The sequence below is a fragment of the Heterocephalus glaber genome, unplaced genomic scaffold (genome assembly GCF_053883595.1).
Source record: "Heterocephalus glaber isolate CG9 unplaced genomic scaffold, H.glaber_assembly_v1.0 deba00001060, whole genome shotgun sequence".
Taxonomy (NCBI): domain Eukaryota; kingdom Metazoa; phylum Chordata; class Mammalia; order Rodentia; family Bathyergidae; genus Heterocephalus; species Heterocephalus glaber.
This window is the reverse complement of record NW_028258185.1, coordinates 1,196,574-1,223,229: the sequence shown is the minus strand read 5'-3', so window position 1 is coordinate 1,223,229 and position 26,656 is coordinate 1,196,574. Positions and strand designations below refer to the sequence as shown.

General features: G+C 42.4%; 1 protein-coding gene across 38 annotated transcripts; it reads left to right on the top strand.

The window, feature by feature from the left end:
• Positions 1 to 303: 303 nt before the first annotated feature.
• Positions 304 to 26,549, top strand: Pcbp2 (poly(rC) binding protein 2). Of its 38 annotated transcripts, none has more exons than XM_021250657.2 (15): positions 304 to 556; positions 2,795 to 2,934; positions 4,090 to 4,113; positions 4,205 to 4,237; positions 4,819 to 4,935; positions 7,687 to 7,818; positions 9,692 to 9,820; positions 11,505 to 11,579; positions 13,386 to 13,478; positions 14,562 to 14,603; positions 15,817 to 15,889; positions 16,390 to 16,428; positions 17,342 to 17,394; positions 18,450 to 18,619; positions 26,011 to 26,549. In XM_021250657.2, exons 2-15 carry the CDS (start codon positions 2,866 to 2,868, stop codon positions 26,045 to 26,047), a joined length of 1,086 nt encoding a protein of 361 aa, XP_021106316.1. In that variant the 5' UTR covers positions 304 to 556; positions 2,795 to 2,865; the 3' UTR covers positions 26,048 to 26,549. The 38 variants fall into 38 exon arrangements, with proteins under 38 accessions (XP_021106316.1, XP_004872822.1, XP_021106315.1 ...); XM_004872765.4 differs by having other exon boundaries at positions 17,339 to 17,394; XM_021250656.2 differs by having other exon boundaries at positions 11,493 to 11,579.
• Positions 26,550 to 26,656: the final 107 nt, after the last annotated feature.

Genomic DNA, 26,656 nt, shown 5'->3' with positions numbered 1-26,656 from the left:
TGGCGACTGCCACCCCTCTGCGCACTTACGCCTTTCTTTCCAAGCACGCCGCTAGGGGCCACTAACTTCCTTTACGCACCCATGCTGCTGCTCTATCTCGCAATTTATCCTTCATTACCGCCTGTGGTCTCGCTGGTGCCGACGCATCCAAGGAGCCGCTCTAGGCTTTTGGGAGGCCGTTCGCATCGCGTGAGGAAGGTTTGGACGACGCAGTCGCCTCGACGGCCCCCGGGGCGGTTAGCGCTTCCGGGGTCGAAGGGTGCGCGGGGTTGAAAGCGGGCCGCTCCGCCCCGTCCCCCTCCCAGACCAGCAGAGGCAGCAGCCGGAGCAGCCGCAGCCTGCGCCCTCTCCCGCCCGCCCGCCCTCCGCCGCCCTCCACCCGCCCCGGGGTCTCTTTCCCCCTTCCTCCTCCTCCTCCTCCACCCCCCCTTCCTCCTCCGCCCGCCCGCGGGGCCCCCCTTGCCTTCCCGCCCGCCCCTATTGTTCCGCCCCCGGCCTCCCGCCCTTCCCCTTCCCGCCCGCTCCCCTTTTCCCCTCAGTCGCCTCGCGCCTGCAGGTAAGCTTAAAAATTTTCCTCCGCCTCCGGCTATAGCCCCTATTTCCTTTCAGGCCTTGTTTCTTGGCGGTCTCTGGCCCTACTCTCGAGCCCCGGCCTCTCGTAGTCCAGCGTTTGCGCCTGGCACCCTCACCCTGCCTGGCTGGCCATTCACGCGAGGCCCTGGTTCCGGCGCGGCCTACTAGGCCTCGCGCAAGGCCTGTTTCTCCCCCCTCCCCCCCGCCTTTTCCCGGTGGCGGCTGCGCAGGAGTCAAGGAGGGCGCGCGCGCGGTAGGGGGGGCGGCGGTGGATTTGTTGGTTGAGGGGGGTGGGGAGGCGATGGCCGGCTTGCTGGCCCGGCGGGTGAGCGCGGCTCCCCGCGGGGGTCAGGCGCTGGCGCAGCCACACGAGGAGGCGCTACTCGTCCGGCCCCTCCCCTTGGATCGCAGCGCCCCCCCCCGACCGAACCGTTTATTTCTCCCCCCTCTTTTCTAGTCGGAAAAAGGGGGGACTTTTTTTTTTTTTAAAGTGAAAAATGCTTGGATTACCCAGGGGAGGGGGGCTCCAAGTTACCGAGTTATTCGGAACATTCTTTCAGGGTAACAGATTTTGAAATGACAAAATGCCTGCCGATAAAATCCCAGAACGAGCTATTTATAGAGGAGTAATACATTGCAGGATTAACAGCTGGATTCCTGGGACGGGACACATGTATACTGACCTAGTCAGGAGAGAAAGATGACAGGATTTCTTGGAGTATTACATGGTTTGGAGTTAAAAATGCACCTTTGTGCTTTACCTCAGGAAACGGCTTCAAATTTTCAATTTTCTTGTTCTTTCGAATTTGCAGTACTGTGGCATTTATAAATGCTTCCTATTACATCGGAAAGAGAACAGTACTTAAACTGCCAGATTTTTACCGTATCTTATTAAAAAAAATAATGCTGATAGACCCAACACTCCCACCTCCTGCCAAGCATTGTTTTCCCATGAGTGAAAAGTGTCAACTTGTGGGTTTTTGGCAGCAATTAACTGTATTCTGAAAACTAGGGAAATGATGTTTTTTAGAGATGCACTTATATAATCACTTATATTCTGAAATAGCCGGGGGACAGTTTTCCATATGCAGAATAGGTGGCACCTAGTTAAGTTAAAAACGTTTTAGGGTATGTATGGGCTTTGTGGTACAGCCCTATTAAAACTGTCTGGTTGTGTGAACGTGGAAAATAGCTGTAGGAGGAGAGAGAGAGCGATGATGTTGAATTTTGAAGGGATGGCTACTTCCCATGGCATTGGAGAAATTTGACAGAACTTGGGAGATTCTTTTAAAAGCTATCAGAATTAGGTGCTAAGAATATACTGAAGACAAAAGATATATCCAAATCCAAGTTCTTTCTATACATTACTGGTTATTCCAGAACAGAACTGTTTGGAACACTGTTTCAGGGCACGAGTGGGAATACTGTCCTGGATAGAAAGCATTGCTGTTGTTTAAAACAATAACAACATACATATTTAGCAATACTGGTTTTATTTTAATTTGTTTTCTTTGAATAAAAAATGAATAGTAATGAAGCTTAATACATAGAAGCAAGGAAGAGTTCCCATGTGTAATGGTCAAGTTGGGTTGGGAGAAGGAATAGGAGAAAAGTACTTAATTGTACTTAATATATAGAGTCATATCCCAAAGGACAGCATGGAATGCTGGCATACATTGGCGATATCTCAGATAATGTCTTTTTTGGAGAGGTTGTTGACCTAAATCTTTAAAAAAAAAATCATTTAATGTCATCCATCAGTATCTGAAATTTGTAATATGGGGTGCATCTGAATTTCTTTATCTAGAAATTGATGCTGCTACTGTAAGACAATTTACATGTGTTCCCTGGCTTTCTGTTCTGCTCCCCAATAGGAAGCAAAAGGTTATTTTTTGCCCAGGTATTTCTGAATCTTTTTTGAAGCCTGTTCTGCTGAAGGACAACTGGGTGCACGTTCAGCAGTTCATTTAGAACCATTGCCAGTGAAGGGAATGTTCTTTATCCTGAGAGTCAGCAGAAACCCTCTTATTAATGTGAGCAAACTGGAAAGTCGCCTTCTGTGTGCTGTAACAGAACCTGAGCTGTAATGTTACGTAGTTGTGCTGAGTGTGTGAGTCTAGTAGGTTTAAGGAAAATAATTAGAAAATACTGATACTGGTGAAAATAACTGGGAAATAATTCCCATTTTGCTTCTCTGATTTTGGTCATGTTTGCATTTCAGTTTTTGGCTTTGACCCCCACCAGTGACCAAAGACTTGACCACTCAAAGTCCAGCTCCCCATAATACTCAACATGGACACCGGTGTGATTGAAGGTGGATTAAATGTCACTCTCACCATCCGGCTACTTATGCATGGAAAGGTATGCACCAATTTGGGAAATTGGGTCATAGTAACTGCTAAGGGAGGAGGCAGGAAGAGCAGACCTGCATCTTGGAGCTCATCAGATTAGCACTGTGGGACATCTGGCTTTAGCACTCTTCTCTAATGAATTAATGTGAAAGTGGTAGGGAAATGGACAGATTCTAGTAGGAAGCTCCACTGAACAGGAAAGGCTTAGCTAGAGGTTAGAGCCAAAGACCACTTCTTATCTGGATGGCAAGATTTTTCTAATGGATCTTGCTATAACTTACAGATTTCCCAGGTAATTTTAAGGAACATTAAGGGGGGCATAGTTGGTATTTTAAAAAATAACTTAATGTTAAATACAAAGGCATGTATTTAATCACTCTTGTATGATTAGTCCTTCAAAATTCAACAGCTTCACTTTTTTTTTTTTTGGTACCGGGGATTGAACTGGGGACCTTGCAGTTTTGAGGCAGGCAGAGGAACCACTGAGCTAAATCCCCGGCCTAGCTTCACTCCTAATGATAGCTTCACTTTTGAATTCTTCTTTTTTTTCACTCTTGAATTCTTGAGTGAAGAAAAGAACAAGCTGCCCCCCCATATATGGTAAAATTTTTTCATCCTTTGAGGGTAGTATTTAGTTAGTATAGGTAGCAGTTGGTTAGCTGAACAGTTAGAAATTACTTTTTTTGGGCTGGGGATTTAGCTCAGTGGTTTCGTTGCCTGCTGTGCAAGCGCAAGGACCGGAGTTTGATCCCTGGTACCAAAAAAAAGAAAAAGAAAAAGAAATTGCTTTTTTTGTTTGTCTGGGTTTGTGGTTTTTTTGGGGTGGGGTGGGGTGGACAGAGTCTTGCTATGTAGTCCAGGTTGGTCTTGAACTCAAAGCAATCCTCCTGCCTTAGCCTCTTGAGTGCTAGGATTACAGGCGTGCCCCACTATGCCCAGCTAGAAATTACTTTTTGTTTTGAGACAGGGTCTCACTGTGTAGTTCAGGCTGGCCTTGAACTCACTATGTGCCCAGGCTGGCCTCGAAATGTCAATGATCCTCCTGTCTCAGCCTCCAAAGTTCTAGGGTTACAGGTGTGTGCCACCACACCTGGCTGAAATTACTTTTCATGATAATGAATGTTTTTGAGTTTCCTCTTATTGATACTAGTTTTGTCCATTGCAGGAAGTTGGCAGTATCATCGGAAAGGTGAGAACATTTTTCTTCAACTGAAATAACTATTTAGTCACCCGGGGTTGAAATAGCAATTTGAGCTCATGCTTGACTTTTACTTTTACAGAAAGGAGAGTCAGTTAAGAAGATGCGCGAGGAGGTAAGTTATGTGGGACTTTGGGGTTGTTAACCTTGACAAGTGAAAAACGTGAAAAACAAGTGATGATTTCATGGGACGATCTCAATAGGGAAAGCCTGTCTTTTTCTGATTCTGTTTGTTTTTTGTTTTTACTGTGCTGGGGATCAAACCTGGGGCCTTGAACATGTTAGGCAAGTGCTCCACCACTAAGCTATATTCCCAGCCCTGGCTCAGATTTTTTTTTCTTTTTTTTTTTCTTTTGAGACAGGGTGTTTCTATGCAGCTCAGGCTGGTCTCAAACTCGTGATCCTCCTGCCTCAGCCTCCCCAGTGCTGGGAATACAGGCATTCGCCATCATGCCCAGCTGTGGCTCAAGATTTCTGTAATGACACTGTGCTGGGAAATAATTTTCTGACAGATCTCAGAAGTAATTCAAAACTTGAGGCAGCTAGTCTAGACTGTATTCAAGGACAAACATGGACAGGCTTAGAAATGATGCTGACTTTTTTATATGTAGGCAGTTTCTTGTCCCTGTATGTATCCTGTACATTGTCAGATATTTTTCAGTAGTTAAAGTACTTTTGTTTCTTTTCCTTATGCAGAGTGGTGCACGTATCAACATCTCAGAAGGGAATTGTCCTGAGCGAATTATCACTTTGGCTGGACCCACTAATGCCATCTTCAAAGCCTTTGCTATGATCATTGACAAACTGGAAGAGGTTAGTTCTTCCTTCTCTGTTTTTATTTTTTATTATTTTCTTCCAGTAGGGGTGATACTGTGTTGCCTAAACTGATTTCAAAACTCCTGGGCTCAAGAAATCCTCTTGGGGCCTGGGGATTTAGCTCAGTGGTTCCACCCCCTGCCTCAAGCGCAGGGTCCCAAGTTCGATCCCTGGTACCCCAAAAAAATTCCTCTTAACTTAGTCCCTTATAGCTGGGACTATAAGAATGTAGCACTTGTGGCGGTGCATGCCTGCAATCCCAGCACTCGGGAGCCAGAGGTTGCCTTTGGTTCAAGGCTAGCCTGGGCTACATAGTTCAGGGCCAGCCTGAACTACAAAGAGAGACCTTGTCTCAAAAAACCAAAAAAAAAAATGAAGCCCTATACCCAGCAGAAAAGACACTCTTTTTTGTTTTGTTTTGGTTTTAGTTTTTATTTATTTAGCTGTGCTGGGCATCCACCATGTTAGGCAAATACTCCCCCTCAGAGAATGCTCCAGCCCCTTTAAAATTTTCCTTTTCTTTCTTTTAAATTTCTTGGCCAATGGTTTTGAAGTTATACCATTGCTGCTTCAGTGAACTTTATACTCTAATTTAAAAGTTGAGTGAACTAAATTTTTTTTTTTTTAATTTTTTTTTTTTTGGTACTGGGGATTGAACTCCGGTCCTTGTGCTTGCACAACAGGCAGCGAAACCACTGAGCTAAATCCCTGGCCCAAGTGAACTAAATTAATGTGCTTTTGTTAGGAGTCCTGCCAGACACTATACAGTTCCAACTTTGGGTTCTGTTATAGTAAATGTGTGTGTATCTTTAAAAAAGTACACACACACAGACACTAGTAATGTGTTGAGATTATACTTGGAAGGAGAGCAGTAGGTTATCAGAGGCAAAATAACCATGCCAGGGGTTTTATTAGACCTCTCCCCCCCATCAAAGCTTCAGAGTCTGAACATCCATTGTCATAGGTCACGTGCTCAGCTTCTCTCCGTTTCTCCCTTAATGCATCTAGTTGAAGAGTATTGCTTGGTTAGTGGTTGGTTAATGGTGCCTGAAATCTTATCTAGAGCACAATTTTAATTTTCCTTAGGTTTAAACAGCTTTGTGCATGCTGGCAAGTGCTGTATCACTGAGCTACACTCTAGCCCTAGAAAGGGCAGGACCCTGTTAATCCAGAATTGGTGGCTTAAATAACATGGGAAACATACTGTTTGTTGAAGGAAGAAACATGCTTGACTTAAGGGTCTTAAGTAGCTTCTCAGTCTTCACTATGACCTGGAGATTAGGCTGAGAAGTGATATTCAAACCACTTAATTTGTTTTTTAATTTTTTTTTTGGCCTGGTACTGAGGAATGAACCCAGGTCCTCTGCACTAAGCTACTTCCCCAGCCCTTTTTTGTTACTTTGACTCAGAGTGTCACTAAGCTATCTAGGTTGGTCCCAAACTTGAGGATCCTGCTGCCTCATCCTTCCAGAGTGCTGGGATTACAGGCACATGGCCCCATGCCTGGCCCCACATAATCTATAGAAGGTTAAACTTTTGTTTTTGAGACTGCATCTTACTACATAGTTCAGGCTGGCCTTGAATTCACTACCCCAGGCTGGCCTAGTGCTGGGATTATAGGCATGTACTGTCATATCCTATAGACTTTTTTCTTTTAACAAGGTTTCTAAGTTGCTGTGTTACGCAGGCTAGGTAGAACTGTGATCCTCCTGCCTCAGCGTCCCGTAATGCTGGGATCACCAGTGTACCGAACTAAGCTTGGCTTTTTAAATTATTTAACAAGCCTGTGACTTGTCTTTTCAAATTTTTTTTTTGTACCGGGGAATCGAACTCGGGACCTTGTGCTTTCGAGGCAGGCGGTGGAACCACTAAGCTAAATCCCTGGCCGAGGCCTGGCTTTTTTAAACTTTGTAATCTTTAGTTTCTGTAAGACCACAGACTTGATTTGAATTGGGTTACAATAGTTCATCTTTTGTGTGAGTGATATTGTGCATGTTGAACCTAGACCCTCACACTAAACTACATCCTCAGCTCTTTTTAAAATTTTGAGACAGGGTCTTGTTAAATTACCCATATGGGTAATTTGCATCCTCCTGCCTCAGCCTTCTAGAATTCTTGGATTACAGGCATATCACCATGCTCAGCTTGTCTAGCGCCTTAGATCACATAGCTACACTACCACATGACTCAGCTTATCTTTTTCACTGATTGATTTAATGTTAACATAAATGTTTTTCCTATTGCTTATTCAACTCTTAATTTGTAAAATAATTGCTTTTCTCTTATCAAGTGCACTTTCCCAGGATGAAGGAAAATAAATTTAATGCTGTATTGTTTTCTTTTTTTTTTTGTACTGGGGATCGAACTGAGGACCTTGAGCTAATGAGGCGGGCATGGTACCACTGAGCTAAATCGTGGGCCCAAATTTGCGCTATTTCTGAGGGAGTTTGTTTTGGTTTTTTTTATTTTTTGGTACCAGTGATTGAACTCAGGACCTTGCGCTTGCGAGGCATGTGGCGAAACCACTGAGCTAAATCCCCAGCCTTTCTGAGGGAGTTTGTAAAAAAGTTTTCTTCACTTTAGTTTGTTGGGGATTTGGTATTTGAAGCTTGTCAGTTTAGTTAATGACATGACTTGTCTTGTACAAAATCAAGATTCTTGTAAGTGGTTTATTTATGGAAGTTATGGGTTCTCAGGGATCTGTTTAAGCTTGTCTGTCTGGTATCCTAATTTTTTTTTTTTTTATAGGACATCAGCAGCTCTATGACCAATAGCACAGCTGCCAGTAGACCCCCAGTCACTCTGAGGCTGGTGGTTCCTGCTAGTCAGTGTGGCTCTCTCATTGGAAAAGGAGGTTGCAAGATCAAGGAAATACGAGAGGTATTTCTTCCTATAGCTTGCATTAGATGAGAAGACTTAACTAAAGTAACAATCTGGGAAGACCAATGTATACTGGTAATAAAAGTTACTATACAATTGATTGCTTTAACGTATCTCATAGATAATTGTTTAATTAATTTGTATGCTGGAGATTGAACCTAGGGTCCTAAGCATGCTAGGCAAGAACTCTTGTACTAAGCTGCTTGTGCCAGTCCTTTTGCTTTCCTCCTTCCTTTTTGTTTTTTCTAATACTGGGGATCAAACTCAGGACCTTGCACTTTCGAGCCAGGCGGCAGAACCACTGAGCTAAATCCCTGGCCCCCTCCTTTCTTTTTTTAAAATTGGCCAGTCGGGTCTTAACACCTGGACGCAAACAATCCTGCCTCATCTTCCTGAGTATCTGAGACTACATGTGAGCACCACTGTGCCTGGGTCAATTCATGTTTTTTTGTTTGTTTTTCCAGTTCATAAATTTTAATACCAACCACAGCTGGGAGTTGTGGCACACCTGTAGTCTGGGAGGCTCAGGCAGGAGGACTGTAAATTCCAGCCCAGGTTGAGGAGTTAGTGACTTAGGGAGACCCTGTCTCAAAAAGGGCTGGAGGTGTAGTAGTTGAGTGTGAAGGTTCATTTCTTACTGCCAAAACACAGAATGACCAGAATATGCGAAAGTTTACTAAAATTTCCAACTCTTGCACATAATTTCCATTTCTTTTTTTTGTTTTTGTTTTTGGTACCGGGGATTGAACTCGGGACCTTGTGTTTTCAAGGCAGGCCCCAGAACCACTGAGCTAAATCCCCAGCCCATAATTTCCATTTCTTTTGTAACTTTGCATAGTTTTGTAACTTTCCCATGAGGCTGTATTTTTCATAATCAAAGTGACAATAGTTTGATATGTAATTATATTTTCTTGGCCAAACTAACCACCAAGGGGAAAAGGGGGAGGTACATTAGGATACAATTGGAACCCTATTCGTTTTTTTTTTTTTTTGGAGGCCAGGTCTTGCTACGTAGTTCAGGTTGTAGCCCAGGAAGGCCTTGAACTCACGGTGATCCTCCTGCTTCAGCTTCCCAAGTGATGGGATTACAGGCATGCGACACCACTTCCTGCTTCTTACTCCTTTTTTTTTTTTGGTACCAGGTATCAAACTTGGGACTTTGCGCTCGTGAGGCAGGCGACGAACCACTGAGCTAAATCCCTGGCCCATTTATTCCCTTTTTAATAATGGCAGTTGGGTTGAATTATGGAAGTTTTTAATTGTATCTGGTTATTACCAGAGTTGGTGTTGGGATGAAGCCTGAATAATTTCTAAAGAAATTTTGTTGGTGTCTTGGGAACCTTGTAAATGCTGTGAGAACAGGTGTTGGTTTTGTTAATATATCAGAAAGTATTTGAAATGGTGCCTGGCACGTAGAATGGGCTTGACATTAATATTTGTTGGATAAACAAATGAGAGGTGAATAATATTTGTGGAGATTGTTGTTTTCCTATCTTTTTTAAAAGGTTTTTTTTTTTTTTTTTTTTTTTTTTGAGTTAGTGTATTGCTGTGTAGTGCAGGCTGGCCTCAAATTTGTGGTGATCCTGCCTCAAGTGGCGGTATCACAGGCATGTACCATCATGCCTGGTTTGGCCCATGGAACTAACACTTGCTGAGAGGATACTGTGTAGGACCTTTTTCTTGAGAGTAGGTTAAATTTAGGCTGTTATTCAGGGTTACTCTTGTCTTTCAGAGGCAAATTTATTTTTAACTTCATTAAACTACTATCTGGAATAAGGGAATAGTAGGAAGGAGGAGATGGGATAAATTTGTGGCTGGCAGGAATTGGAAGAACATGAGTTGTTTCTGATTTTCAATTTCTTCTTACCCAAAGAGTACAGGGGCTCAGGTTCAGGTGGCAGGGGATATGCTCCCCAACTCAACTGAGCGGGCTATCACCATTGCTGGCATCCCGCAGTCCATCATTGAGTGTGTCAAACAGATCTGCGTGGTCATGTTGGAGGTAAGCCCTCAGGCTCATGCTGGGAGTGGGGGGAGGGTGATTCTGAGGACAGAAGAACTGATCTATATTTAGTAAGACTAGAATTAGGTGAAGCTCTTGGAAACCTCCAATGGGGGATGGGGAAAGATGTTCCCTGCGTTCATATTTTCCTTCCCCCATCTTTGGTTTTTAATTATGGTCTGTGCAAAAATAGAAATGGCTAAGCAGCAATGAACTTTTGGTTCATAGCAATTCTAGCAGAATTGGTAGGGGAAGATGGGAAGATTGACTACTTGGACCTAGTGGAGAAAAGCTGCATTTAGGTTCCTGAAATGCTAAGTTGCTTTTGCAATGCTGCATTTGGTTACAAGGAACTTTCACACATTCTTTAATTTCTTTTCTTTCTTTTTTTTTTTTTTTGGTACTGGAGATTGAACTTGGGACCCCTGCGCTCAAGAGGCAGGCGCCAGAACCACTGAGCTAAGTCCCCAGCCCACATTCTTTAATTTCTTAATTAAAAAAGGACATAGAATGGCAGTTATATTAGAATTAAAAAATAGCCGGGCATTTAGCTCAGTGGTTTTGCCGCCTGCTGCGCAAGTGCAAGGACCCAAGTTCGATCCCTGGTACCAAAAAAAAAAAGAAATGTATCTATAGTGTTGTGTTGTCACACACCCACCACCACCACTACCACCACAAATTGAACCCACGGGCTTCACATTGAGCTACAGCACTTCCTGTCCCTCTTATTTTATATTGAGGCAGAGTGTTGCTAAGTTACTGTGTAATGTAGCCCAGGCTGGGTTTGAACTTGTGTTCCTTCTGCCTCAGCCTTCAAGAATGATGGGATTACAGGCATGTGCCACTGTGTTTCTGAATGCCTTATGAGTTCCTGTTTAATACTGTTAGTCTATTAAAAGGATAGCAAAATTAAGGGTAGTTAAACTGTTTTTAGAGTTCCATGGGGTTGGTCCTTTCAAAAAAGAAAGTTTAATTTCCAAGTAGAGTATAGAAAAATCTTCATTGAAAACTTTGAACTATTTACAGATGGTATGTGTATTAACCAAGCCATAATACTTGGGTTCTTTATTTCCTGTTCAGACCAAAATGTAAGTCCTAAAAATTGCCAACTAAAATATACATGTGGGGCTTGGGGATTTAGCTCAGTAGTTCTGGTGCCTGCCTTGCAAGCGCAAGGTCCTGAGTTCGATCCCCAGTACCCAAAAAAAAAAAAAGTACATGTGGAAGTATTTCCTGCTTATAAAATTTATTTTATAATGTGGACTAGTGCCTAGAATTATTTAAGGGGTATCTGCCTTGAGAATAATATAAGCTTTGTAGTCCATGGACTATTTTAAGGCTTAAAAGTACTAGGCCGGGTATGGTGGTGCATACCTGTAATTCCAGTGCTTGGGAGGCTGAGACAGGAGGATCGCTCTGAGTTCAAGGCCAACCTGGGCTATATGGTGAGCTCAAGGCCAGCCTGAACTAAAAAAATGAGACCCTGTCTCAAAAAACCAAAAAATGAGGGTGGGGGATACTGTGGGTAATTTGAGATTAGATTTAGCCACAGACAACTTGCTGGGCAAAGGGATGAAAATAAAAGATTTTAATTTAACTGACCTGTGTGTGCTAAAGCCACACAGCTGAAGCAGCTTTGAAACCTTATCTCTTTTTGTTTTTTTCCCCTCTGACTCTCTCCCAGTCCCCCCCGAAGGGCGTGACCATCCCGTACCGGCCCAAGCCATCAAGTTCTCCAGTCATCTTTGCAGGTGGTCAGGTAAGAAAATTCTTATTGGTGGGCTACAGTGAACAGAGATTATATTTCAAATGTCAGCTTTGCCAGCAGTACACCAGACCCACTCTGCATGCTTGCTGAGACCTATATCCTGGCATAATATGACTTGCTTCTAGTTTGATTTTTTGTACTGGAGAAAGCCTTGAATGCCAAGCCCTTATTTAATTTTTAGCAGGCAATGGAAGTTTTGTAGGCACTTGGAAGAGGTAACTTATTTGGTAATTTAAGGTGGGTTGTGGTTTAGAACAAAGTTAAATTGCCTTGGTGTCACTACTTCTGTCCCTGTTCCCACTCCATCCATGCTTTTGTATGTATGGGGTAATCTTTAGAGGCCTGAGTAAAGGTAGTAGAATTGGACCTCTGAAGGAGATCTGGATGCTGGTCTCAAATTGAGGACTCCTGAACTTGAGTGCCCTACAAACTTCCCCTTCCCTCCACCTCACCTCCCCTATTCCTACCCCTTCATTCCCAAACTCCAGTGTGTTGTCCCTCAGGCTCTTCCTTGTAAACACTGGTTTGAACCCATTTGGCATAACACATCAGCTGGGATAAAAGTTCAGCGTGCCAGAATAGGGGGGAGAGCATGTTGGGCTGTGGTGCTGTGACCTTTGGTGTTAGAGCAAGAACACCAAAGCACTCCCTTGACCTGCTCCTTCTTCACCAACCTAAACTCTTCATCTTTGACACATGGTTTGTTCTCAAGCACCATAGTCATTTTATGCTTTGGTTAGTATTTGAGGAATAGGTAGGTCAGTTTTTAAAATACTGAGATTCAGGTTGAAACAGCAACCTTTGTTTTGGTAGCCACATGAGCAAATGCATTGCTCAAAGGGTCTTTTCCCACTTGGATCTAGCTTGTTAAATGAGAATAAGAGTCTTTAATCTATTATTTGTATTTGACCCGGAAGCCATTTAGAAGGGAAGCATAGTCTTGAAGTCTATCTCACTCACGTTTAACTGAATTGGCATAAAACTGTTGGGGAACTGAAGTTCATTATATAGTTCTTGGAGCTTCACAAGAAGTTAACCATGTCACAGTGTTATTGGGGCAGGTTAGTACCTTTCATTAGCAGTAATCTTTTATAAATTGGTTTGGTGAAAGGGCTGTCAGTCTGTATATTGGGTAGGATAAGCAAAGGCTTAGAGACAGTGTAGTGAGGAGGGTTAGCTTTAGGAATTTTCCCTTCTTACCTGGAACTCCAGGTTCCTGCTCTTCTGGATTCTCCTCCATTTGGAATTCAAAGAAGTCCCATGCTGTGTGGCAGCAGTCTTGTCTACTTAAGTTCTTCCCTTTTTCCCTTCTCTTCCTCCCCCTCTGTACCTCTTTGCTTCCCTGCCCTCCCTTCCTTTTATTCAGTTGACCACCCTCTAATAAAGCTTGCAGCTTCTTCCATGAGTTGCCCTGTCATGGATCATTCCCATGGCCTTTTTTGTATGGACCAGTTCATACAGTGTTCACAGATGGACCTGTGTCTTTTGTTCCTTTGTGGGAAAGTGAGCTCTGTAGGGGTTCAGCTTAGTCCCACACTGACCAGGAGCTGGCATCGGCTGTTGTCCCACCCCTTCATTCCTAATGAAAATAACCCAATTGTGCAGTGTGAAATCTGCCACTAGGTAACTTTTTTTTTTTTTTAATTTACTGATTACAGCTCGTTTCAAATTTGTGTCGTGAGCTCCTTTTTAAAGGAAAAAGGAAAAAATAAACAACTTTTTTTGTGTGAATTTCATGCTGGTGACAAGGTGCCGGATTGACAGCCCTGGAGACTGAAATCCTCTATTTATCCACAGGACAGGTACAGCACAGGCAGCGACAGTGCGAGCTTTCCCCACACCACCCCGTCCATGTGCCTCAACCCTGACCTGGAGGGACCACCTCTAGAGGTGAGAGGGGATGTTCAGTCTCCAAGGCTCACTCAATCCTTCCGCCTCAGCCGAGACTGCCAACACGCGGGGGGCCAGTGGCGCTGGTGATTTTTATGCTGTGGACACCACCTGTCCACGGGGACCTGGACTGACCCCCCCCACCTCATTTCACACAGGCCGCGTAGCCCACCAGATGGTAACACCAACTCTTTTTTAAAAAATTTTTTATTTTTTTTTATTTTTGGTTCAACCCCTCCTCCCCCGTCCCATTCCTCCCACCCCATTTTCACCTTTCTCCCACCCCTACCTGGGTGTACTTTTGGGGGTACTGGCCACAGTGATGTGAGAAACTTCACATCCTGTTAACCAGCCAATCCTTCCTTCCCTTCCCTTTTCCCTTTTCCTCTTTGTCCCACACCCCATTGCCCTGAAGACCCAGCTCCCTTTTTGGGAGGTCATGGTGTGGTGGGAGGAGGGCGTAGTGGGAGCTGCAAGTGCCTTTTATGGAGGGGAGGTGGGAAAAGACAGGATTTAGGGCATAGTGATTTTTGTGTTCCGTGGTCAGCTCCCTAGTGTTAGGGATCCAGCTAGCTTGTAGTGTACTAAAGGTCTTTAGGCAGATGTTAGAGAAAAATACGGGAAAGGGAAGTGCTTCAAAACACATCTTGTAAGATTGTGGCAGATACCAATCATTCACAGTACCACAGTTGGTAGAAGGGTTGGGGTGGGGAGGGAAGAAACCATTTTCCCTCCTAGGCTGTCTTTTATGCAGGGAGAAAGAAGGGGCCTTGGTCAGTGGAGGCATTGCTTAATCTCATTTCCCACATTTTCATTAAGAACCAGATAAGTGTATTTTGCCTTCATTGCCGGGAACTTGGCTACCTTTATAGGATCCCTGGAATAAAGTCACTTTCAAAGAAGGCCAGTTTGGGTCTGACTGTATATGTGAGAGTCCATCTACTGCCTCAATCCCTGGCCGCCCCATTCTCTAATTCACCTCTGGCTTCATGGCTAGTTGAAATCTTGTTTCCCTCCTCCCCCTCCCACTGGGTGGCTGTCCATGATTGGTTTTTAATAGGAATTGTTTTCCTCCTTTTGTAGGCCTATACCATTCAAGGACAGTATGCCATTCCACAGCCAGATGTAAGTTTGGTTTTTACTTCTTGTTTTGAAATGTCCCTCTCCCATCCAAAATTGTCTTGACTCCTTTCTCCCAAGTAGCCCGAAATGAGTTGGGTCTTAAACATTGGCAGTATTGTTATCTTCTGAAGGTGAACTACCTATTTTGGCCCTTAAATAATCTTTAACCAGTGCTTAGTAGAATTTTGTATGCTTTTTGACATTTAACCTCTGGAAATTATTGCCTTCTACTTTTTTCCATGTTTCAGATTACTTTATCTAAAAGAGGTGTTCCATGGTTTACTGTCATTTGTCATCTCAGGGCACGGTTTAAATTAACAGTGAACTGTGCTTCCTTGTGTAGAGTCTTCCTTTTCATGGGGAGGGGTAGTGAAATACTGGATGTGCCCTTGGGTACTCCTCAATATGAGGTAACAATATTTGGAGTGGGTTTGGAGGGCTTTACTGATCAGGGAAAGAAAAAGGAAGTTGAACATTTGGGAATTCAACTCAGTAAAACTTTAACACTAAAAACTTATTTAAAAGTGCTGGTATTTAGACCTTGTTTAAGGGCATTTCTTTCTGTATTCTTCCTTTATTCTTACTAACCTTTTTAGGTGCTGAGCACATTAGACTTGGAAAGTTGAGACTGGCTCTTGGTTAGTGTAGGCCCCAGGAGAGGGAAGTAGATCTGAGGAGGGATTGTTTTACAATAGCCAGGTTAGTTTATATAGGTGAATAAAAACAGCTGTAGACATCAGTGGTGTGTACTAAACCCAGTTTGCTTTCTTTCTAATCTCTCTTCTTGCAGTCTCCCTGCCCTCCTCATTTCCTTCCCTATCCCTAACACTGGCAGAACCCTGCATGGTGTGTTTTCCCTAGCACCACTGCACAGTTTGTTTACCTAGCCTGTCTATGCTTGTCCCTGGGGCAACTGTTGCAATGGCTGCAAACACTGATTAAGTAGCACACAAGGGGATGGTTGTTGGGCGGGAACTGTTGCTTTTCTTTCACATACCCAAGATACATTCATTCTCTTAAACTTAACACTTTTTTCTGTTTTAACCCTTACCCTTCATATTCTGCCCATCCCTAGGATTATGTTCTAAGGCCAGTACTTGCCCTCCATTGTAGTTGTAGTACTTTGGATCAGGAGTTCTGCATTTTCACACTGAACATACTTGAGCCCTGGCTTTATTACTCTTCTAATGCCAACCTCTCCCATTCCTTCCTGCAGTTGACCAAGCTGCACCAGTTGGCAATGCAACAGTCTCATTTTCCCATGACGCATGGCAACACCGGATTCAGTGGTATGGATACCTCAGTGTTTATTTTTGTAAGGTAGAGTTCAAGACAAGAGGCCAGTCCCAAGGTCTCAGCCTGACATCTGTTTAAAACTTCATTACCCAGCATCCTGCTGGTTTAAACTTAGCCTGTCCATGGCTAAACCCAAGGAGGTAATGTGTTTGTTAACGTGGTTTTCATTTGGGTTGAGTTATTCTAAAGAAAAAAAAGGCCCTGGAAGGTTTGGGGGTGAGGTGTGGGGATGCTTGTCAGGCAAAGGGTAGGCTGATATTTCTTGTAATCCATCCTAACTCTTGCCCCCTTGATCTGATCAGCACCCCCTTTCTCTCCACCAGCTATTCACAGACTTGGGTAGATACAATCCATTGTGCCAAATTGTGTAGTGTTTTTTGTTTTGTTTTTGTTTTGTTTTTTTTTTTGGGCTTTTTTTTTCTGTGTAAGGAATAACTTGTCCGATAGGGTTAGGATGAGACCACCAAACTCATTTTCACTTGTATCTTAACAGGCATTGAATCCAGCTCTCCAGAGGTGAAAGGCTATTGGGGTAATGATTAAAAAAAAAAATCTGTAGTATTCTACTGTTATATTAATAAACTGGTGGGAGTCTTGTTTCACTGCCCATGAACCATACCAGCAACGTGCACATGGCAGAGAGGAGCTGAGAGAGCAAAGGGCTGGGCCTGATACCCCTGAGGGTCCCTTGATGGATCTGGCCAACCCCCTTCTAAAAAATGTAGTTGAGAGCAGGACTGGGTTTGTAAGGGTTAGCCAGCTGGCCTGGTCCAGTCCAGGTGTCATCATAGATGGATATGGGTATTCCTGATGGGATTTTTCTTTTTTCATTGCAAAACTAAACAAAAGCCAGAACAAATTGAGCAAAAGATGGAATGAATCTGGAGAAATGAGTTTCCCCTCACCTGACCAGCCCTTTCATTTTATCTGACCTTTAAGTCTAGGTTGGGAGGGTAGAGGGTGGAGGATGTTAATCTGATACAGGTATATTTAAAGCAACTCCGTGTGTGTGCCAAAAGTCCATGGTACCCAATTACAGGCATGATACTGGCATTGGTGCTAGTGAGCATTGGGAAAGATAAAATTGGAACACAACAGACACGGGGTGGAAGTACAGAGGGACTTGATGTGTAGATTTTGGTCCTGTCTGAGGATACCACATCCCCTGACCCCTTGCTTCCATCCCCCTATCCCTAATAGACTGGGCTTTGCAGGAAATGGCATGAAATCAGCTCTTCTAAGTGTACAGAAGAACCATTCCAGCATTATTTCTACACCCCTCTCCCCCATCTTTTCCTCCTTGGAGGCTTCCAAGTTAGTGATGAATCCCAACAGCCAATGCTGGATTTCCAGTTTTAATTTCTTTCTGTTAGTTTAATGTGCAAATCAATGTGGTTTTGAATGCTGTGCATTGAACTTTTTTGCTCTCTTCTGTCTTTTAGCAGGTTTGGATGCATCTGCTCAGACTACTTCTCATGAACTCACCATTCCAAATGATGTAGGTATAGTGGGATTGTGTGGGATGAAAATAAGAGAATTGGTTTTAAGGAATAGAAATGTCCTATTAAGCCCTAAGAAAACAAAATGAGAATTTTTAGACACCACATTAAGAATTTAAGAGTCTGTAGAGGCTGGGTGTGCACACCTATAATCCCAGGACTCAGGAGGATGAGGCAGGATTGCCATGAGTTCGAGGCCAGCTTGGGCTCCATAGTGAGTGAGTTCAAGGCCAGTCTGGACTGCTTAGCAAGATCCAGCTTCGAAGAAAAAGTATGAATTCTGCCTGATGTGGTGGCACACACCCATTATCCCAGCACTGAGGCTGAGGCAGGAGGATCACCATGAGTTTGAGGCCAGCCTGAAAATACATAGCAAGACCTGGTCTCAAAAAACAAGAGTCTGCAGAATTCTGAGCACAAACTTGATAGAGGAAATTGACAAAACTATTATGTGGAGGTTAGCATGAGGTGTTTTTGTATCAAATATAAGGCTTTATCTTTAAAGTATTGGGTACAGTGGCCCTTGAACGCTAATTTGTGCTGTTGAACATGATAGTTATTGACCACGTGATTATTTGAAAATATACAGTCTCACTAATCACACTTCATGTGTTCAGTAACTACATATTACTGTTTATAGTATTGGACAGTGGAAATTTAAAGTAATTTCCTCTTAGGACAAAAGCTTTTGAAATTATTTAGAATTCTTGGCACTAAATATAGTGAGATGCTAACAATGGTGGATGAATTTAAGCTTCATTAATGGCCAAAACCGAAGATTCCTTTTTTTATTCCGAGCTTTTTGAAGAGCAAATGCTTGCCAGGAGTTAGTTCAAAGTTGGCTGTGATCTGAAGTTATCAGAAGGGTGGGTCAGAAGTTAAAATGGGAATCTAATTTTTGGATCAGGAATTTATGGTTACAGAATGTAGGATGTAGGTAGTAGTAGTTTCTGTTCCCATATTGTTAGACCAGGTTCTAGGAGCTAGAAGGGATGTAATTCTTGGATGTATCATTGCGAATCTTAATTTGGTATGCCTTTTTTTCTCCCTCAAGTTGATTGGCTGCATAATTGGCCGTCAAGGCGCCAAAATCAATGAGATCCGTCAGATGTCTGGGGCGCAGATCAAAATTGCGAACCCAGTGGAAGGATCTACTGATAGGCAGGTTACCATCACTGGATCTGCTGCCAGCATTAGCCTGGCTCAATATCTAATCAATGTCAGGTAAGGGTACCCTACCTTTTACCTTATTAATGCCAACACAGTAATACGTGTTGGAGCATTGTAGTAGATTGTCATATATGGAATTATTTTGGGGGTGGGTAGTTTATTCCTGCTTCCTTCTGTCATAGTGTAGCAGAAAAAAGGGTTGCAGTCAGTTTGCATGGGGTGACATAGATTGCTTGTATTTGATTTTTGGTTTGGGGATTTGGGGAGTGGAAAGAATGACATATGTCTTCACTAATTAGGATAGTGTTCTGGCTAGAGCAGCAATACTGACAACCCAAATATGCATTTCTCTTGTCACGTATGTATAGAACAATATATCTTTTCATTGATTTGACTTGGGGTCCAGAGTACTTTTAATTAAGAATAATGGAGTAAAGAGACAACAGAGCAGTTGTTGTGGAGACAGCCACACCATTTATTCTGAAAACATCCATTTTTCTCAAATTGCCGTATGTTCTGTTATTCAGAACTTGTGGGAAAGGGGAGGCACAGGGGTGAGAGTGTTTCAGAAAAACTAGGTATATGTTCTTCTTATTCCTCTAGTCTCATCTCTATCACTTCCTGAGGTTTTATTTCCCTTATCCCATAGGAAATGTTTATACTCAGGTTATATAGGACAATTGTCAGAAGAGCATCTTTCAAGATCTTTTAGTTTTCTTGTTCTTTCAGCTTATGTGCCTTAGTCACATTCTTAATTCTTTACTAATATTTTAAGCCAATGTTAGCAGCCGATTTCCCCAGATGCTTAGCTGTCTTTTTTTTTTTAGGGAGTATTATCTTGTCATCAACCTTTCTCATAAGTATTTAGTTTCCTCTTCATGAAAGTTTTATGTAAGTTCCTGAATTGAGTACAAGGGAAGGAATTCCTAAGTATAGTCTTCATTCTTTTTGTGCTTATACTGACTGCCATGTGTTTTTTCTAGCTAAAAATGCCATCACTTCCCAGTAGTGAACTGTTGTTTCACTACTAGTGAAGTCCTGAGTTTCCTTAAGTGTTTTTGTTTCTTGAGGTACTACTGCTAGTCTTTATGTAGAAAACTTTCATATGTCTAGATCTGTTTTGCTTACCAGCCAAGCACACCCAGTCCTTAGTATTCAGAGTAAAATAATAGTAAGTTTTTCCACAGAGGCTGTTGGTGAAGAATTATCTTCTTGTTTCTAATTAGGGTGTTGGAGAGGAGTTTTAGTGGCAGAAATTACATTCTTAGAATCTGGGAATTGTTTTCTTCTGCTTTAGGAAGACTCGTTTCCCTTTAGTGTGTTACCAGATAAGTTTGAATTGTAAATGCTTAAATCTGACTTGCTTTCCTGGCTACTGTTGTAAGTCAATGGCCATATTGTAGAGAAGCAGAAAAAGTTTGCTTAGCGCCACCTTTAGGATTAATTCTTATTTAATGTCTGGCTATTCAAGATCATCCTAATGATATAATCCAAGCTCTGGCTTTCTGTCAGAACTTTTAAAGCTTCATTTAACATGAAAACAAGGACTATGTATGTACAAAGCTTGGTCTTCATCTTCTGATCTGGGCCCAAATTGGATGCAAAAACTGGACTGGTTTTATTACTAGACAAGAAGGATTTATTTTTCATTAACGGATTCTGAGCATTTCTGCTGTGCCTCTAGTTTTCAAGGTGGCAGTCTGGGGCCTTTTCTGTAGTTAATTCTGTGCCACCTTTATGGATTGCAACGAATTCTGAAGAAAGATAAACAGAATGGAGTTTTGAGGAGTCTCCCTGCTCTGGAAGAGTTACTGTTGTTTGGAGTGTTATTTTAAGAGTAGAAGCAGCATTATTTTTGCTTTTTTAAAACATAAGTGTTTTGGTAGTGCTTGAGTTTCTTGCAGTTCCTCTAAAGCCGACATTAGACGTTAGAAGTATGTTCAGTAAAAATAGAGTTTTATACTCTGCCACCTCCTCCCACTAGGAAAGCTCCATTTCTTATTACACTTGTGTTCTCAGTAATTTTCTTTGAAAATGCTACATTCTTTGAAGCTTGAAATTAGTGACCTACCTTGGAATCTCTTGCCCATTCCCATCCTTATACATTGGTTCATTTACTGTGGATATATAAGGAGATATTAAATAAAACAATTTTTAAAATTCCGTCTAACATTCAGAGCTTTGGAAGTAATTATTGGATAATTGATTTTTCCATTGAAATGGGTGATTGACATCTGATTGGTGGGTGAAGCATTTCTTCCTTGTTTGTAGATTGAATACTTTATTTTCTACCTCAAATTCTCTGCATAAAATCATTCCTGATTTCTGGGTTGGGTCAGTGTCTCAGAACTAGAAAGTATGTCATGTATGATTTTCTCAGTCTGTCAGCTTTTTCTTCACCAAAGCAGTTTTAAATAGTGTGCAATGGAAGGTGGCAAAGTATGCATATTTAGAGGGTGGGACAGAGGCTAGAGAGAGCTTGTTACCAGTTGATAGTAAGTCATCCTAATTGGCAATCAAAGGTACTTACTGATAGAACTGAAGAGGTTTTGTCCTGTACTTTTTCCCTTTTGTGGTCTTCCCTTCCACCCACCCTTTTTTTTGTTCCTTTTTTCCTCTGTTACAGTTTAGAAAACGCTAAACCCTCCTCCCAGGCAGCCTCCGTCACGATCCCTGATCACCTCAGCATCAACCTCTCTCAACCCTCCACCCCTTCTTCTTCTTCTTCCTCCTCCACCACCACCCCCTCGCTCGCCACAGCGGGGACCTCCGACGCACCCTCCAGCCTCCCCAACCCTCTTCCGACCGCCCCTTGTGTCTCCAGTCTGCTTGGCATGAAACCCATCCCTCTCCTGGCTCTAAATGTTGTGTCTGCTGCTAAGGGTACCGGGGCTTCAGCTACCACCACCACCACTTCTGCAGTGCCATGTGTAACTAACAAACTGAAAAGCGAGAAACAGAGATTCTCCCCCTACTGAGTGCATATCTTGAGGCACGTCCTCAAGTGTTGTTGGTTCATTTTGTTTTCCTTTGTTAATACTGGTGAGAGCCAAACTATTGTGTGCTTGTGACTGGTTTCTTTTTACTACTTGGGATAAAACTGGGTGGGGGTGGGGGGCAATGGTAAACCTTTGTTTAGGTTTAGGCCATTTCAGCTGAGTGCCTGTTTCAGTCTCACTTGTTGAATTCTTTATCTAGAGCCACAGTTCTTGATCTTCTTTCTCATTGTTATCTTTTTTTTTGTAGCTTTATTCTGCCTTGCAATATAACAATGTGTTAGGCTCTGTGTTAATGAATAAAAGCTTCTCCAATGACCTTTTTTTAAAAATTATTTAATGGTTAAGCTATCGGCAGGCCTTCCTGGCCAGATTTGTGTTTCTAGCTGTAATAAAGTTGACAGAGTAAGAACCCTAGTTTACCGTGTGCTGTGCCGGGTAAAGGGGCGGGAACTTATGACCTGTGGCTATTCAACCAGGAAATCTACACAACTGACTTGGGCATTTTTGTTTCCCAGGTTACTTTTACAATCCTTTGTCAATATTCTCACAAAGAAGTGCCTGTGTTTAGATAGATGTTGAGGGTCCTTTAACCACTGAGCAATTAGCCACTTTAGTGAACAACAATTTCTCCAGTTCCTTACCAACAGCAGCAGGGAACAAGGGTGTCCATCTCAGGCTGTTTCCTCTGGGGAGTGGTTATTGTTAGGATCTCTTCCAAGGCATACATACAAAGAGCACATTTCTCTACCCAGAATGCTAAGGCAGGGTTGGATAAGTCAGTTAAGTAGCTCAGTCTACATCACTGTGAATGAGCATTGTTCCTCTTCATGTGACACTAGGAAGATCTTGAACAATCCAACTGGTGACATTGCCCAGAACTACTAAGATGCTGACTAGTCATTCTAAAACACCTCTGAGTGGTCAGCCAAGTTCCTGTACGCTTTTATTCCCTGCCTACCCTTCACTCTCCTATGAACACTATGATGAGTAGGAAATTATGTTTAGATTTGAGAGAATCTTAGGGAACAACCAGTCTGGAATTCATCAATTCCCTCATGTAACCAAAAAAAGGTCCTGAGGGAATTTAAACTTGTAGATCATATGATTAGCCAGAAGGAGCTAACAGTTTGTGCTTTCAATTTGTGCTTTGCTTTTACTCAGTGTGTTTACTTCCTTGAAGTTTGTTGTTTTCTTTTTGCTGCTAAGCTTTGAATCAGCTTGTTGCAGTGTGCTCTACCACTGAGCTGCACACCCAGCTGCTTATTTTCTTATTCCAAGACCGGCACAGGTCTCCATGGAGGTATAGCTTAGTGGTAGATCATTTGCCTAGCAAGTATGAGTACTGGGTTTTGTTTTTTTTTTTGTACCAGGGATTGAACTCAGGACCTTGTGCGGGTGCGGCACCACTGAGCTAAATCTCTGGCCCCAGAGTACCTGGCTTTAATCTTCAGCACTGCCAAACACACATACACACAGCAGAATACCTCTGATTTTTTTTCTTCAGTCAACCAAAGTATGTATTGGCCAGGTCCTTGAAAGTATGTTCTTCTCAAGCCATCAGAGGAAAGAACTTGGTGTGCAGAATTTTCCCTCTGATGACCTGTTTCCACATTACCTTTGATTGTTAAACAAAAACTAGCTAATAGTCCAATATATTATCATTCTCTGGTATTATGGCTCTTCCCTCACAGATTGAGCCTATTGGTAGTATTATATGCTGTAAGTCTACATGAAGAATTGGAGGGGCAAACTATTGTCCAGCTAGAAGTTTTTGCTGCACTTGTTCTATAGCATATGTGGTCCAGCTCTCAGGAATTCTTGCTGTAGTTAGGATTTGTTATATTGATACTACCTCCCTCCCCTCCAGGGCTTGGTCTTTAAATTTTTTCTTTTTGGTACTGGGGATCAAACTTGGGTCCTTGAGCTTGCAAGACAGTCAGCATAACCACTGAGCTAAATCCCTGGCCCTTTAAATTTTTTCTAGTTCTGATTAGAAGGCCTTTTAACCTAATAAGTAACCCCTAAGGAAGGGTTGTTGGGAAGGAATCCAGATATTTAAGGAACTGACTACCATGACCACTTTGGTATCAATTTTTTTTTTTTTTGATGGTACTGGGGGTCGAACTCAGGACCTTAGGTCCTTGTGAGGCAGACTCCATGCTGCTGAGCTAAATTCCTAGCCCTTTGGTGTTAATTTTTTAAAAGGTTAGAGCTCCCTCATGTGGTCCTCCAATTCTAGCATCCCTATGCTTGCTTTTTTTTTTTGTACCGGGGATTGAACTCTGAACCTTGAGCTTTCGAGGCAGTTTTTGGTGCTAGGGAGCCCACCTGGGTCTCATACCTGCAAGGGAAGTGCTATACCACTGAGCCACAGTCTCAGGCCTTTATGTTTCTGATTGGGTTTTTCTTTCTCTCTGCCTCCTCACCCAATACCCTACCGCTGCAAAACCCTGTCCAGGATTGATGTAAGTTCTGAACAGGTTTTTTTTTTTTTTTAACTCTACATGGGGCTAGAGTGCTACCACCTTCTTGGATAGATTGTAAACTATAGACAGAAGGTTCTTTCTTGGACCTTCAGTTCTCACTGAAACCTTTAATTCAGGGCTTAATGTTTACTTTGCTTTAGATCATCCGGTTTTGACTTCCCCCCTTTTGTTTTGGGGATGGAATTGGGTGTGGTTTTGTTTTTTTTGAGAAAGGGTCTTGATGTGTTTTAGGCTGTGTTTTTTTTGTGTGTTTTTTTTTGGTACTGGGGATCAAACTTGGGACCTTGCGCTTGCAAGAGAGGCGCCGAAACCACTGAGCTAAATATCCGGCCCCCTAGGCTTGTTTTGAACTCCCTTATCCTCCTGCTGTAGCTTACCTGGGTGCTGGGATTACATGAGTTCATACCACCACACTTGGCCAAGAATCTTCCCCTTTTTAAGAACTAAATACTCTTTATGCTGAGGAGAAGAAATAATTTTTTACTTTACAGCCCATGATTTTTTTTTTTTGAGACAGGACTTCACTCTGTAGTTCAGGCTGTCCTTGAACACTATGTGGCCCAGGCTAGTCTCAAACTTGAGGTGATCCTCCTGCCTCTGCCTCCCAAATGCTGGGATTACAGGCATGCGCCACCATGCCTGGCTAAATACAGTCCATGATTGAAGGACTCCTAATTAATAGGCTCAATTTCCTGATCCTTGGTTTCCTTCCCTTCTTGCCAGCTTTTGACTTTTAATTGTTGTGGAAGGAATGCAGATAGTGTGTTCAGTCATACTCTCTTAACCAAACACTGTATATAGGATTTTTTTTTTTTTTTGAGATAGGGTCTCACTATGTAGTTCAGGCTGGCCTTGAACTCACTTTGTAGTCCAGGCTGGCCTTGAGCTTGCCATGATCCTCCTGCCTCTAGCTCCCAAGTGCTGGCATTACTGGCGTGCGCCACCACACACAGGACTAATCGATTTTAGATCTTTCATGAAGTAACTTTATGAACTGAAACCTCCTCTTATACACATTGGTCTAGTGAAAATCTAAGCCAAGTCTTTCCAGGTCCCTAATATCAATGAATCATACAGTGCATAAATACCTTTCCCTTAAATCCCTAAACTGAATTTCATGATCTGTTTGATATAGAAAGGAAGGCCAGATATGTTTAAATGGAGAATTTGGCTCAGTGAGAAGACCATAGGAATTAGGGAGTTACTAAAAGTGACCTAGGGTATGGAAACAAAATTTTTTTTCTCTTACTCTTAAGTATGAGAACAATAAAGTATTGGCCTATTGGGTTTTTTTTTTTTTTTTTTTTTGGTACTGGGGATCGAACTCGGGTCCTTGCACTTGCACAGCAGGCAGCAAAACCACTAAGCTAAATCCCTGGCCCTGTATTGGGCTGTTGTTACTCTGCTTGGTGTTCCCTGTTTAACATCCGTTAGCATTCAAAATTCTGTTACTTCATAGGAATATCTGTCACATAGAGGTACAGGAGGCTATACTAAAGGCTTCTTGTAGTGTCTTAAACATTACTCTCACAAGGCTACTTTCAGCTCTGTTTTTTCTGAATGGCTGTTCTGTTAGTGTGTTAGCACGTGGGAGGTTAAGTAGATAAATAGGTAAGCATCACATTTGTATATCCATACTCCCCAAGAAGGGTCTTTGTTAATAATAGTGGCATATCTCCAGAAAGCCATTAACGTTTCAGAGAACATAGATTGAAGGACTTCTCCATGGTTCTCTTTTTCCCTCTATTATGAGATAATTTGCCTCAGGAACCTTAGATTGTAGAAGTTTAAAAAAGGATCATGGTCCAAATTAGTCTAAGAAACGTTTAAATGTCTCACTTGATACTGAAGTGCTGATATGTGCTCCTTTTCATTTTACCAGTCAGGCTGAAAGTTAGAGGTGAGGGTTAGCTGGGCACTGGGAATACTAACTTTGAGTTCTTGTTTGTTTGTGTTACAGGCTTTCCTCCGAGACGGGTGGCATGGGGAGCAGCTAGAACAATGCAGATTCATCCATAACCCTTTCTGCTGTTCACCACCACCCATGATCCATCTGTGTAGTTACTGAACAGTCAGCGATTCCAGGTTTTAAATAGTTTGTAAATTTTCAGTTTCTACACACTTTATTATCCACTCGTGATTTTTTAATTAAAGCGTTTTAATTCCTTTCTCTGTTCAGCTGTTAATGCTGAGATCCATATTTAGTTTTATAAGCTTCTCCCTGTTTTTTTTTTTGGTTTTGGTTTTTTTTTTTGGCTCATGAATTTTTGTTTGTCATGAAAATGTAAGAGTGGAATATTAATACATTTCAGTTTAGTTCTGTAATGTCAGGAATTTTTCAAAAAAATTAAAAGATGGACTGGAGCTTTTTCTTTGTGAATAGAAACTGGATGCCACAGTGATCCATGTGGGTTTTATTCCTGTTGTCTTGCTATTTGTACCTTTTATCCCTCAGGAGCCTCTTTGGGTTTTGAATAGAAGCTTTTATTCCAATAATGATTTTCTTGTTTTAGCACTCCATGTTTTTTATTCACCCTTAATCTTTCCTATAATCTAGTACTGGTTGGCCCTTGTAAAGTTTATGCCCAAAAACAGCATTAGACTTT